Source organism: Scyliorhinus torazame, chromosome 10 (assembly GCF_047496885.1).
Source record: "Scyliorhinus torazame isolate Kashiwa2021f chromosome 10, sScyTor2.1, whole genome shotgun sequence".
NCBI lineage: Eukaryota > Metazoa > Chordata > Chondrichthyes > Carcharhiniformes > Scyliorhinidae > Scyliorhinus > Scyliorhinus torazame.
This window is the reverse complement of record NC_092716.1, coordinates 234,029,660-234,043,455: the sequence shown is the minus strand read 5'-3', so window position 1 is coordinate 234,043,455 and position 13,796 is coordinate 234,029,660. Positions and strand designations below refer to the sequence as shown.

General features: G+C 45.0%; 1 protein-coding gene across 7 annotated transcripts in view; it reads right to left on the bottom strand.

The window, feature by feature from the left end:
• Positions 1–949: 949 nt before the first annotated feature.
• LOC140384665 (prestin-like) overlaps positions 950–13,796 on the bottom strand; it is a 28,772-nt gene continuing 15,925 nt past the window's right edge. For 4 of the 7 annotated variants that reach the window (XM_072466587.1, XM_072466588.1, XM_072466584.1 and 1 more), the window contains 2 exons: positions 8,922–9,020; positions 950–4,477 (listed from right to left, as the gene is read on the bottom strand). In XM_072466587.1, coding sequence (XP_072322688.1) covers positions 2,042–4,423 — 2,382 coding nt within the window. In that variant the 5' untranslated portion in view covers positions 4,424–4,477; positions 8,922–9,020 and the 3' untranslated portion in view covers positions 950–2,041. Of the gene's footprint in view, positions 4,478–8,921; positions 9,036–13,796 lie in introns of all 7 variants that reach the window. The other 3 variants (XM_072466585.1, XM_072466586.1, XM_072466590.1) reach the window with 2 other exon arrangements.

Here is a 13,796-nt window from a genome sequence, read left to right as displayed (position 1 = left end):
GCGAGGATGAGCCGATTCTTTGAAGGGGTAGCAGATGTGTGTGAACGTCGGTGGGGCGGGGGGGGTGGGGGGGGGGGGGGGGGTGCGCAAATCACGTTTGTATGTTTTGGTCCTGTCCAAAGCTAGAGGCTTACTGGAAGGAGGTTTTTAGGGTAATCTCTAAAGTGTTGCACGTGAAACTGGACCCAGGCCCTCGGGAGGCCATATTCGGGGTGTTGGACCAGCCGGGCCTGGAAACAGGTGCGGAGGTAGATGTTGTAGCCTTCGCCTTGTTGATCGCCCGAAGGGTTGGAGAGCACCCTCTCCACCCTGTGCCCTGGTGTGGCAGGGGGACCTGTTGGAATTCTTGACTCTTGAGAAGGTTAAGTTTGAGCTAAGGGGAAGGATGGAGGGGTTCTAAAATTCATGGGCATTATTCGTTATGTACTTTCAAGAACTGGATAACATCGAACATTAGTTGGGGGGGATGGGTGGGAGGGCTGTGGGAGGGGGGCGATGGTGTTAATGGTGACTGATTCCTGATTCCATTTTATCATTTGTTTATGTGAACATGCGGGCTAATGTTTGGCGTTTGGGGGGAGGATGGGATCGTTGCTATTGATATGGGGATTGACATATCCGTTACTGATTATTGTTTATTGTTGGTGGGTGTAAATTTGGGAGAAAATGTGAAAAAGGAGAATAAAAATATTTTAAAAAATATATCACAGAACACAACATCGATGAGCATCAGTTAATTTTTCTTGCCAGTTTTAATCTCTGATCTTTTCACTTTCCTTCCTTTTCTGAGAGAAGTGACACCCTTCTAAGGTAACAAATTAAGTGATTCAGAAATACTGTACAAAACTACTTTATAATTTGTACTTAATGGTGACTTGTACGTTATATTACAAATGTATATTCTCAGAGCCAAACACATTTTTAAAAAATAGATGTGTAACGAGTGAAGTGAAGTGAGTGAATTTATTACTTTAGTTTAGTTGATGACAATTTGGTAATATGGTTTTCTTTGCAACAATTTATACACATTATTCCCGCAGCTAAACTGGTCGCTTTGTTTTTGGATAACAATGAGTGAGTAATTTTGACCACAGTCTTTAATGATTTACAAATGCAGACTTCATGCCCACCTGTCTAACACTAAATACAAGTAGATTCAGTTACTGCTGTGACCTTGTGTTTAACAATATTGTTCAAAGGGATACAACAGTTCAGACATGGTAAAAAGTTTGAATACAATTGTGCTTTAGCTCAAAGTCAGAACAAGACTTTTAAAAAAACATTGACAGATATCCTTGGACAATTATAATTGAGTTGTTTGTTCCCTAGATAAGAGAGGGCAGCTGTGGAGGTCTAGTTGTGAAGAATTTTGTAATTCTGGCTGAAGAAGGCAGGAAAATTGAAAATTGTTATAAATATATAATCAAATACTTGAATAGTATTTGTGTCCGCTGTACCCATGTTTCTTTTCCAAATCAATCATGACATAAAAAGCTACTTGTGTCTAAAAGCTTCTCAAAATAATGTGCCTTCGAATTCCGAATCTCACCGAGTCACTGGGGAAAATCCAAACAAAGAACCTTTGTATTTCCCAAGTTAGAAATGGGAAAAATCCTGTCTCATTATAACCATTGATCCTTGAACACCAGGCTTTTGGCAATCACGGTTTATTTGTTTCTTAAACTCCAATGTGCAGGAAAAATATTTCTGAATATAGCAGAAAACACCCAGACAACATTTATGCCATCAAAATGCAGAAAACTCTGTATAATCATCAACACTAAGTTCTTTTCTTTAATGGTGTTTACTCTGGCATCTTGTGGCATGTTTTCGATCTTTGAATGCTCCATAAGGACAAGTACATTCGTGCACATACAGGTAACATTTGTCAGAAAAAGCAAGTGCTTCATTTGATCGTGTCCATTAGAATTTATCACCACATTATGAGGAAAATAAAACCTGCCGCAGAAATGCAGCATCAGATGTAGATCATATTTTCAATCATTTCTGTGATGGTTTGAAAACCATGAACAGATGTTTGTTACAAGGTTGTCTCATACTCAATTATTCTTAGATTTTTTGCCTTTAAACCAGTCTTTTGATGGGACGCAGTTTCACCTCTCTCCACTTGGCAAAGTTCTGTACTTGTGCAGTTGTTGGTATCTGCCTTCGTTTTAACCGCATCACATTCAGTTAGCGTTTCGCAAATTGTCTCTGGGACATATTCCGATCCTTGAGGGCTCTGATTTCGCCCTGCCGTTTGTTGTAGGGCAAATAAAACAGCGTCATGGATGCTGCTGAAGGCAAAGCTTTGACTTGTTGATGTGAAGTAACCATGTTCTTGTAGACTCTTCAGAACTGCACTTGAACAACTGGCAAGGATGAAGCCAACTCCTGTACTGAGGTATTGCTCCGACAGGTAAATCAAAGCATTTACTCCTTCGTCATCCACAAAGCTAACTGACCCACAATCCAAGATTACAGTGTGAACATCTGCAGTTTGTTTGGATATTTGATGTCTGTACAATTTAGTATGATTTAACCGTCTCAGAGCATGTTCATCCAGTGCAAGGAACTGCGTGGATTCCAGTAACATATGATATTTATCTTCCTCACTGTATAATTCCTCATCACTTCCCAAACTCCTACCAGACTGAAGGTAACAATTGACTTTAAGTTTTATCCAGGACAAGAAGACATCAACATTCCCATAATAAATAGAATCAAACGTTTTTATGATTTTAATTCCGACAACTTCTTTGGCAGTTTTCTCAATGGACAAGTCTGTATAGTTTTCTGTATTGGGAACATGGCCGAGAATGGCATAAGACGGCCTCTGGAGTCTGTGTAGAGTGAGCAAAATTGAGACAGCTACGCCAACGCCTAGACCAATATCTATGTCTAGGACGCAAACGGCTGCAAATGTTATCATTCCAGCCACAAACTCATATTTATTCTCCTTGCACGCAAAACAGTACTTCCCGAAGAACTCAAAGTAAGACCCCAGATTTGAAATGACAATAGCGCCTAGAACTGCTTTGGGCACCAGTGGAAGCAGACTGTCTGCACAGAGAAGGGCAGTAAGGCAGAGGCTTGCTGCCACCAAGCCAGCTGCTTGGGTTTGACCCCAAGTCTTTTCTTGCACCACTGTTTGTTCGCAAACCCCAGAGGCTGCAAAGGTACCCAGAAATGAGAGGAGGAGGTCACAAAGACCCAGAACGATTGTCTCCTGATGCGGGTGATAACTTTGGTTGTGTTTTTTAGAGTTTTCTCTCCCTAGTGAAATGCTAACAGCAAATGTCACAAGGGCAACAGCAAAAGCATCTGCAGCAACACTTGAGATCAAGGAGAAAGAAGGAAGAATAGGTCTCGGTAAGTGAAATGGGTAATTATTTATCAACCTGAGATTATGGCTGTTCTCTAGTTCCAACCAAGCTGATAGCCAAATGGAAGCGACTATTGCAATAAACTCTACAGGTATGAGATGCCTACTGTAAAGAGAGTTTATTACTTTAAAAGGTATGAGAAATGCCAGAGTGGCTAAGCCAGTGATCACTGAGGCAGTGTGCGTTTGATTAATATTTTCAATTGTGACCTTGCAACTATAGACAAGTGATAAAGGACCATGATGAATTGGCGGATCCAAGCCAAGTACTAAATTCAGGAGGATGGCTAATAAATGCAAAGCCGTTCCAGCTTTGAAACCATTCAAAACAGGCTTGGAGATGTATGTTCTGAGGAAACTGAGGCGAAAAATTCCCATGGAAATTAAAACAATTCCAGAAACAAAGGTGAGGGTAATCACGCGGCGCTCTCTCAAACATGTTAGAGAACAATCGCTGTCAGAATCGGGTTCTTGAGTTTCACTGTGGCTTATACTCTTGGCAATAAGGAGGCCAGTGAATGCAGATGCTCCGTAGGATAGGTGTTTTGCTGTGCCAAGCAAGCAATATAAGACTGTGGTAACTAAACTAGTGTAGAGGCCATTAATAGGCGGCTGTCCACCACAGACTGCAAAGGCAAGGGACAGAGGGATAGTCAGTAGGCCCACACTAATTCCTGACAGCAGGTCCCCTATGAACCATCTCTTCACTCTGTACCTGGGAACCCATCGTAAAATTGGAAAAACTCGCAGGAGTAACTTTTTTAAATTATATAAAACTGGTAAAGTTAGTTCAGATGCCTTTCGTTCATATTCACACACCTTTTCTTCATTGTACTTATCGATGCGGTGAAAATAAGGAATGTCAGTGGTAAACGAGACTCTATGTAGAGTTCTTGTGTTATAAATGGAAGACCTGTCCGTTCTGACCAGAGGGATGTTTGAACCCGATGGATCTGGAATGGTGTCGCTCGACCAGAATGACTCTGAACTTCCCAGTATGTTCTTCATTTTACTGGCCTTCCTCTCCTTTCTTAACATTGTCTTCAATACTGTGTAAAGTCGTTTTCATCTTTCTTTCCATATGTTAAATATCTAAACAGAAGATAGAATTACAAGCAAACATAAATGGTTTTATTTTCTGTGTTTAATTTGGTTTTCATTTTCATTCTCAACCTTCTAACACACGACTCCTGAATCTCATGGGGCTTCCATATCAGTATTCCCAATATCTCCCTCCACAGAATCTCAGCCTCAGAAATTTCCTTTCCGATGCCCCCTGTCCCTACCATCACCATCCCTCTGCCCCCATTCTCCCTCATCATTTCCACTATTCCCTGATCCAAGATACCTCCCTGTCCCAGATTGAAAGATCATGATGCACAATATTCCTACTCTTTAATCCCCCTTCACTCTTCCCATACTCTACCTCGTTCAAGTAGGAAACAAAGAAGCTCAACAAGAACATAAATAATAGTCATGATGTTCATCTCTTTATAAACTCAGCCAGTGCTTACTTAACAGAAATTAGACTTTTTGATCTTAAAGGGATATTTTATGTGACTGAATATTCACGACTTTAGAAAATAGCACATCTTACTTCAATAAAATGCATAAAGCAATTCTGTATATAATATAAAAGCAAATTACGGCAGATGCTGGAATCTGAAACGAAAGAGAAAATGCTGGAAAATCTCAGCAGGTCTGGCAGCATCTGTAGGGAGAGAAAAGAGTTAACGTTTCGAGTCCGATGACTCTTTGTCAAAGCTAACAGACAGAGGAAGTGGGAAATATTTGGACTGTGGAGTGAGAATGAAAGATGAGTCATAGCCACAGAAACCCAGGGGAACTGGGTGCTAATGGCCACAGAAACCATGGGGAAAGAGTGCTAATGGCAGTCCCCGGAGCGAACAAAAGATGTGAAAGGTCAAACAACAGATGCTGCCAGACTTGCTGAGATTTTCCAGCATTTTCTCTTTTGTTTCTGTATATAATATTGTACATGACCTCCAACCATCATGTGGCAATGTAAATCTACCATTCGGCTCTGTGCCGCGGCAGTTGGGAGTAAGTTGTGTTAGAGGATAGACATATTTTGCAGTTGCTCTATAATAGTTAGTTAGTGTTAGTAGTTTGTTATTTATTTATTCCAGTTATTTTTATCACGCAGTTGTTTGATAGTAAATTATTTAAACTAGATGTTTTGTAGTGCATCACTCATATCAGCCAGTCTACAGAACATGACATAGTACCAAAAGTGATGATCGACTAAGAACAAGAAGATTCTGCACAAATCCGAACAATTAAAGATAACTTCAAAGATGAAGAAAGAAAACACATTTTTTTCTAATAACCTGATAAGCTACTGGCAACTGGTGCTCAACGTGCAGTAAAACATCAAATCCCAGGATGGAAGGTATCAAGGCACCTCAACAGCTTCAGATTACCGGTAACGTAGACAAGAATTGACGGATGTTTAAGCAGCAGTACAAATGCAATGTTGCAGCCCTTAGTCTACAGGCACAGCCTGACAAGAGGCGTATTGCGTTGCTGCTCACTGTAGCAGGTCCCCAAGCAATTTAAATTTTTAACACACTTGTCTTCGAAAGCGATGCAGATAGTAAGAACTTCGATGAAGTTCTCAAGCAATTTGATCGGCATTGCTCTCCTAAAAAAATGAGATCTTCAAGCAATACATATTTCACACACGCACCCAGAGAGCAGGAGAATCATTTGATTGTTTTCTCACCGACTTGCGGTTGAAGACGCAGTCGTGTAATTTTAGTACCCTCCAGTCGTCAATGATCCGTGGTCAGATAGTATTCGGGATCACCAACAGTAAGGTGCGTGAGAGGCTTCTAAGAAAAACAGAACTTCAACGCGAAAATGCTATCCACGTAAGTCACGCTAGCGAACTTGCAGCAAAGCAGATCAGCACATTGAATCTCCGGCATTTTGGCGCGAAGATAGACGAGGCAGTCAACAGCATCAGTATGGTGACGCAGTTGAATAAAAAAACCTGCTCCCAGTGCAGGCGGCTATTTTGAGCACCCAGCCCAATCTGGAATTTCATGCCAGCGATGCGGCAAACGGCATTTGCCACGACAGTGCCCAGTGTTTGGAAAGGTAGGATTCAAATGTGGAAGGACTAATCCTTTTGCTAGGTAATGTTTTTCTCGTCAAAAAAGAGGAACAAACGAAAGCCATCAACACAGTTGATGAAGTGTGCCTCGAATACATGTTCTTCGTTGGCATGGTTGGTAGCGGAGACAAGTATATTCATTGCATGCAAAATGACAATGTTTCAAAGACAATTTGTAGCAACAGTGCAGTTAATGCAGACACTCAAAAAGATAAATGGACAGTGCATTAATGATAAATGACACAATAATAAGTTGCACTGTGGTTAGCACAGTCGCTTCACAGCTGCAGGGTCCCAGGTTCAATTCCCGGCTTGGGTCACTGTCTGTGTGGAATTTGCACGTCCTCCCCGTGTCTGCGTGGGTTTCCTCCGGGTGCTCCGGTTTCCTCCCACAGTTCAAAGATGTGTAGGTTTGGTGCATTGACCATGATAAATTGCCCTTAGTGTCCAAAAAGGTGTGGTTACTGGGTTGCGGGGATAGGGTGGGCTTAAGTGGGGTGCTCTTTCCAAGGGCCAGTGTAGACTTGATGGGCCAAATGGCCTTCTTCTGCACTGTAATTTCTATGATATCAAATCTGTGCAGGAGAAAGATGATTGTGAAAGCTCTAAGATGGGGTGTGCAGAGACTGAAAGTGAGATTACAACAAAAGACAAATCAAGTGAGAACAAATGAGCTGAGAACAGCCAGCTGGAAATTGAAGAAATAACCCCCATTTTGGAGGACATTGACCTGTCCAAGATACAAGAACATGAGGGTTTGCAGATCATTCCTGAAGTCACAAACTTGCCTTCACCTTCAAAGGCGGCCAAGCATCTGCTGACATTAGATGCCTCACCAGTTCATGGACACACAGTACAGCTCTCGAACGCAATCACCATGGATCAACCAAACCCCTTCAATCCAGCAAATGCTCCAGAAACAGCTAATTACTTGGCCGAGACGAGCAGCAAGGAAGATGCCAAAGGCAGGTGTGAGCGTGGACCTTACCATGTTCAAGGATGCTGGCACTAAAGCTAAGGAAAAACAGAAAAAGAAAGAACTGGGGCGGGATTCTCCGACCCCCCCCCCCCCCCCGCCGGGTCGGAGAATCGCCGGGGGCTGGCGTGAATCCCGCCCCCGCTGATTGCCGAATTCTCCGGCACCGGATATTCGGCGGGGGTGGGAATCGCGCCGCGCTGGTTGGCGGGCCCCCCCCCGGCGATTCTCCGGCCCACGATGGGCCGAAGTCCCGCTGCTGGAATGCCTGTACGCCGGCGAGAATCAAACCACCTCTCTTACCGGCAGGACAAGGCGGCGCGGGCGGGCTCTGGGGTCCCTGGGGGGGTCGCGGGGTGACCTGGCCCCGGGGGGTGCCCCCACAGTGGCCTGGCCCGCGATCGGGGCCCACCGATCCGCGGGCGGGCCTGTGCCGTGGGGGCACTCTTTTCCTTCCGCCTTCGCCATGGTCTCCACTCTGGCAGAGGCGGAAGAGACCCCCTCCACTGCGCATGCGCGGGGATGCCGTGAGCGGCCGCCGACGCTTCCGCGCATGCGCCGCACAGCAAAGTCATTTCCGCGCCAGTTGGTGGGGCACCAAAGGCCTTTCCCGCCAGCTGGCGGGGCGGAAATCAGTCCGGCGCGGGCCTAGCCCCTCAAGGTGAGAGCTCGGCCCCTCAAGATGCGGAGGATTCCGCACCTTTGGGGCGGCGCGATGCCAGACTGATTCGCGCCGTTTTTGGTGCCGGTCGGCGGACATCACGCCGATTGCGGAGAATCCCGCCCCTGATCTTTCAAAAAAGAGGGAAGTGCAAGAGAAGAGCCAGGGACACAGTGTATTGGCCGGGCATCAGCCACAACATTGACGCAATGGTAAAAGCCTGCACACCATGTGAACAGTCAGTTACTCGAAGATCAGAGAGGAAACTGATCTTTCGAAAAAAATGAAACACAGTCACAGATTCAGCAGCTGCTCAGAAGATCGACACGGCAATGACGTTAACCTGAGAGAATGAATTTGTGATGAACTGTATATTGTTAAATATTTTAAAGTTTTTATGCATATCATATTGAATTGTAGAAATTATCTAATCAATGTAAATAATTACATTTTCCAAAGGAAAGGGGATGTGATGATATGCACAAAGCAATTCTGGATATAATAGTGTACATGACCTCCGACCAGCAGGTGGCAGTGTAAATTTACCAATTGGCTCTATGCCTCGAGGCAGTTGGGAGTAAGTCATGTTGGTGGATAGATGTATTTTGCAGTAGCTCAATAAAATTTAGTAGTGTTCGTAGTTTGTTATTTATTTATTCCAGTTATCTTTACCACACAGTTGTTTCATAATAAATTATTTAAACTAGATGTTCTGTAGTGCATCATTCATATCGGCCAGTCTACAGAACATGATACTTACCACATGGTATTTGCTAGTTTTATGTCTAGCATGTGTCCACCACACTTCAAATCTCATACTCCAAATGCCACTCTCGCTTTGCTACAGGTGTAAAACAACCTTTAAAAAAAAAGACTAAAAGACAATCATTTATCCAGAAATTGAAATGTATAAAGCTTTACAATCACCCTCTGATTAACCACAGCAGCTGACATAAAATAAATTACTTAGACTTCTGCAGACAGGAGCAGGAGGGGAGGCAGTGGAGTAGCGGTATTATTGCTGGACTAGTAATCCAGTGACTCAGAGTCATGCTCTGGGGACCTGAGTTCAAATCCTGCCTTGGTAGATGGTGAAATTCGAATTCAAGAAAAATCTAGAATTAAAAGTCTAAAAGCAAGGTGACCATAAACCATTGTTGACTATCACAAAAAAAATCTGGTCGCTAATGTCCTTTAGGGAAGGAAATCTGTCGTCCTTACCTGGCCTGGCCTACACGTGACTCCAGACCCACAACAGTGGGGTTGACTCTTAACCTCAAAGATGGGCAATAAATGCTGACCCAGCCAGCAACGCCCACATCCCATGGCCAAATTTTTTTAAAAGTTGTAGCCCTTGCCTCGCTGGTCGCTCACAGGTGGGTCCAGTTTGAGTGGAGGTCAGAGGTCAGTTGTTCCACCCTATGCCTCAGTGTGGCTGAGGGATCTAATGGAGTTCTTGTATCTGGAAATGATGAAATTTGCTTTGAGGAAGGCGAGTGAGGGGTTCCACAAGAGATGGGATTTGTTTGTACTACATTTCAAGGAGCTGGTCACCGTCAGCTGTTCAGGGGGAGGGGGGGCAAAGTGAAGTTATTGGTTGAGGTTACTGTGGGGGGGTTGGGAGTTTGTGTTTCTTCTTTGCTATGTTGTGTGTTTAAAATGTTAAAATATCAAAAACTTGAAGTTAAATATTTTTAAAAAGAAATTATTTAGACTTGATGATTACAGAACTCACCCATTGCAGCTAATGTAATATTCCACTTCCAGTACTGAAATCCACTGTACTTACAGAGTTAACTCTCATTCCATTCCCCGATCTCCATATCATTCCCCTTTGAAATCACTCAAAGGTGCTGAGTGTGGATATTGCTGCCCATTTCCTATTTATGCCTTGAAGGCAGTTAAGAGTTGACCACATTGCTGTGGGTCTAGAGTCACATGTTGGTCAGACCAGGTAAGGACAGCAGATTCCCTTCCCTAAAGGACATTATTGAACCAGATGGGGTTTTATCCAATACTCAATACTAGATACATGGGGCGGGATTCTCCACTACACGGCGGGGCGGGGGGTCCCGGCGGGATGGAGTGAACCACTCCTGCGTCGGTCCGGGTGGTGTGGAAGGCCTTTGGCGCCACGCCAGCCGGGACCGAAGGGACTCTGCAGGCCAGCAGAAGTCCGCGCATGCGCGGGAGCGTCAGCGACCGCGGAGGCTATGGCCGACGCGGAGGGGAAAGAGTACCCCCACCGCACAGGCCCGCCCCCGGATCGGTGGGCATCCCCAGGGGCCAGATCGCCCCCCAGCCTCCCCCAGGATCCCGGAGCCCGCTCGCGCCGCCTGGTCCCGCCGGTAAGGGGGTTTAATTCACGCCGGCGGGACCGGCATGACAGCAGCGGGACTTCGGCCCATCGCGGGCCGGAGAATCGCCGTGGGGGGCCCGTCGAACGGCGTGGCGCGATTCCCGCCCCCGCCGAATCTCCGGTGCCGGAGAATGCAGGGGCGGGATTCATGCCGCCCCGTCGGCGATTTCCGACCCGGTGGGGGGTCGGAGAATCCCGCCCAAGATCACCATTACTGAGATTAGCTTTCAATTCTAGATTTAATAATAGAATTTAAATTCCGACAGTTGCCATAGGAATTTTAACCCATGTCCCAAAGCCTGGACCTCTGGATTGCTGGTGTGGCGGAATTACCATTATGCCACTGCATTACCTATTACTTGTCTCATTGTTTTTAAGAGAACGGCAGTCTGACTCTTCTGTCAGCTTAAATGGATTCCAATCTATTTTCTTCTGTTCACAACCAAATCTTGTGATGAATGTAGGAATTTCAGATATATTGTATTATATGTATTCGGTGTGGTAAGGGCTAAAAGCCTGGGTTAGTGTGTATGACTGTTGCAGCAGTGTTTTTTTTTTTTAAATCCTGGTTTGCAAGACATCTAGGCTTTTGGGGAGCCCGGGGTGCAATTAAAGCATCATAAAAGTTTGGGCTAATTAATATTAAGAGGGTTCCCTGCGTAGTTAATTAGAGACATTTGTTCAGTTTAGTGAGATGGTGCAGTTAATGGGAGGAGCCAAAATTTGAAGCAGTCAGGTATTGAGCATCAGCTTTAGTTTTGGGCTGGAAGGTGAGCTGAGATTTACGGAGGAACTACAGCCAGTGATTCTGCTTTATTCGGACAGGGTGTCAGGTCTCTTTCTTTAAACCAGTCCCAAAAGATCTCTCTTTCTCAAAGTGGAGTATTTAAGACATTGTTGTACAGCCATTATTTCCAAGTGCTAACTGTATTTAAAAGTGGATTGAGATCCAAGATGGCTCTGTTGTTTGAGTGGAAGTAAAGATATCAGTTAAGGGTTATTGTGTCAATGTATTGATTAGCATTGTTTAAGGGGTAATTGTAAGCTATTTTCTTGTGCGATGTTAAAGATATTTTAATACTGTGTTAGTAATAAAGTTTGTTTTAATGTTCCATATTCCTATTTTGGGTGAAATCACTCCTGGAGCGAGGTATCCTTTCCTACAGTCTTACAAAATTAAAAAAACATATTGGGCGGGATTCTCCCTCCCGCCACACCCGTTTTATGGTGCAGTGCGCCCCTGCCGGCACCGGGATCGTCCGGCTTGCCAGCCAGCCAATGGGATTTCCCATTGTGGGCACCACACGCCAAGGGGAAATCCGCGGGGGTGAGTGCGCTGCCAGTGAAGCGGAGCATCCCGCTGACGGAGAATCCAGGGTTTCTGTCTGATATCCTAGACACTCTCTAAGTGACAGCGAGGACCCCCCGTCAAGACACCCAAAAAGACATCGCTCCTGCACCAGTGTCACGCTGCCTCTTGGTACCAGCCAAAGCACAGATAGTCACATTTGTTTTATTTGTTCATGGGATGTGGGTGTTGCTGGGCTAGCATTTATTGCCCGTCCCTTGAACTGAGTGGCCTGCTAGGTTATTTTAGAGGGTATTTGTAAGAGTCAACCACATTGTCTGGACAGACTAGGTAGGTAATGACAGGCAGATTTTCTTCCTTAACAGACATAACTGAACCAGATTGTATTTTACAACAATGATTTCATGGTCACCATGAGACCTTTAATTCCAGATTTGTATTGAATTCAAATTCAACTTCTGCCCTGGTAGGATTTGATCTGGAGTCCCCAGTGTATTACCCTGGGTTTCTGGTAACTAGCCCTGTGATAACTACGCCATTGACACCCAACGTCAGTGGGTATCATCGGCTCCATGGGAAGTGCACAGCGGTGAGGGCACATCACACTCATTTGAAGAAGTGGCAGAGGCAGAGAGGTCCCAGGGGGCTGGCACTGGGAGTATTGCTGGAAACCAGGACCATGCTGAGTCCGAGGCAAATAATAAACCTCTGGAGTCGTCCATTAGGTGGCAGATGCTGGATACTTGCAAGATGCACGGGAAGGTCTGGCGGAGATCCCTGAGGGTCTGTGTGCCCTGGCATCCGTCATTGAGGAGCCCATGCAGAACATGAGCTCTGCATTGACCCTGAGCACCGAGCCACTCTCTCTCCCTCAGCATCATGTTTCATGATTTTTAAAAGCACAAGTGAACCTCACCATCGGGAATTCACCCCAGTAGAGGCAGAGCATCGCGGAGGCCCTGGAGAGTACCGGGTCAGGCCCACTAATGATATGTCAACGGTGTTTACTCTACGGCATTCTGGAATGCATTGACACTGCTGCCGAGGCAACGGAGAATTATGGCTTGGCCACGATTTTGGCGTCAAAACCGATTCTCCGCCCAATCGCGTTTCCCGATTCCGGTGTTGGCCAACAGAGAATCCCGCCCACGGTCTAGGAGTAGGCAATTCAGCCCTTCGAGCCTGCTCTGCCATTCTATACAATCATGGCCGATCTTATCTCAGCCTCATTTCCACCTCCCTGTCCGCTACCCATAACCCTTCAACCTGCGACTAATTAAAAACCTATCCATCTCCTCTTTAAATATGTTTAGCGTTACGGCATCCACTGCCCTCTGGGGTAGTGAATTCCACAGATTCACTACCCTTTGAGTGAAGTAATTCCTCCTAATTTCTGCTTTAAATCTGCCACCCCTTACCCTAAAACTATTGCCTCTCGTTCTAGAATGTCTAACAAGGGAAGCATCCGTTTTATGTCTACGCTGTCAATCTCCTTTAGCATCCTATATTATATTTCCTCTCATTCTTCTAAACTCCAGCGAGTAAAGGCGTAAACTGCTCAATCATTCTTCATAAGACAAGTCCTTCATCCCTGGAATCAATCTGGTGAACCTTCTCTGAACTGCCTTGAATGCATTTAGGTCCTTCCTCAAGTAAGGGGACCAAAACTGTGCGCAGTACTCCAGATGTAGCCTCACCAAAGTCCTGTACAATTCATCAGCACGTCCCTATTTTTATAATCTATTCTATTAGCAAGAAATGCCAAACTTCCATTTGCCTTCCTTATTACCTTCTATACCTGCAGATGAACTTTCTGTGATTAATGCATGAGGACTCCCAGATCCCTCTGCACTGAAGCATTTTGAAGTTTTTCTCCATTTAGATAACAAGTTGTCTTTTTATTCCTCCACCCAAAATGGATAACCTCACACTTAGCCAAGTTAAATTCCATCTGCCAAATTTTGGCG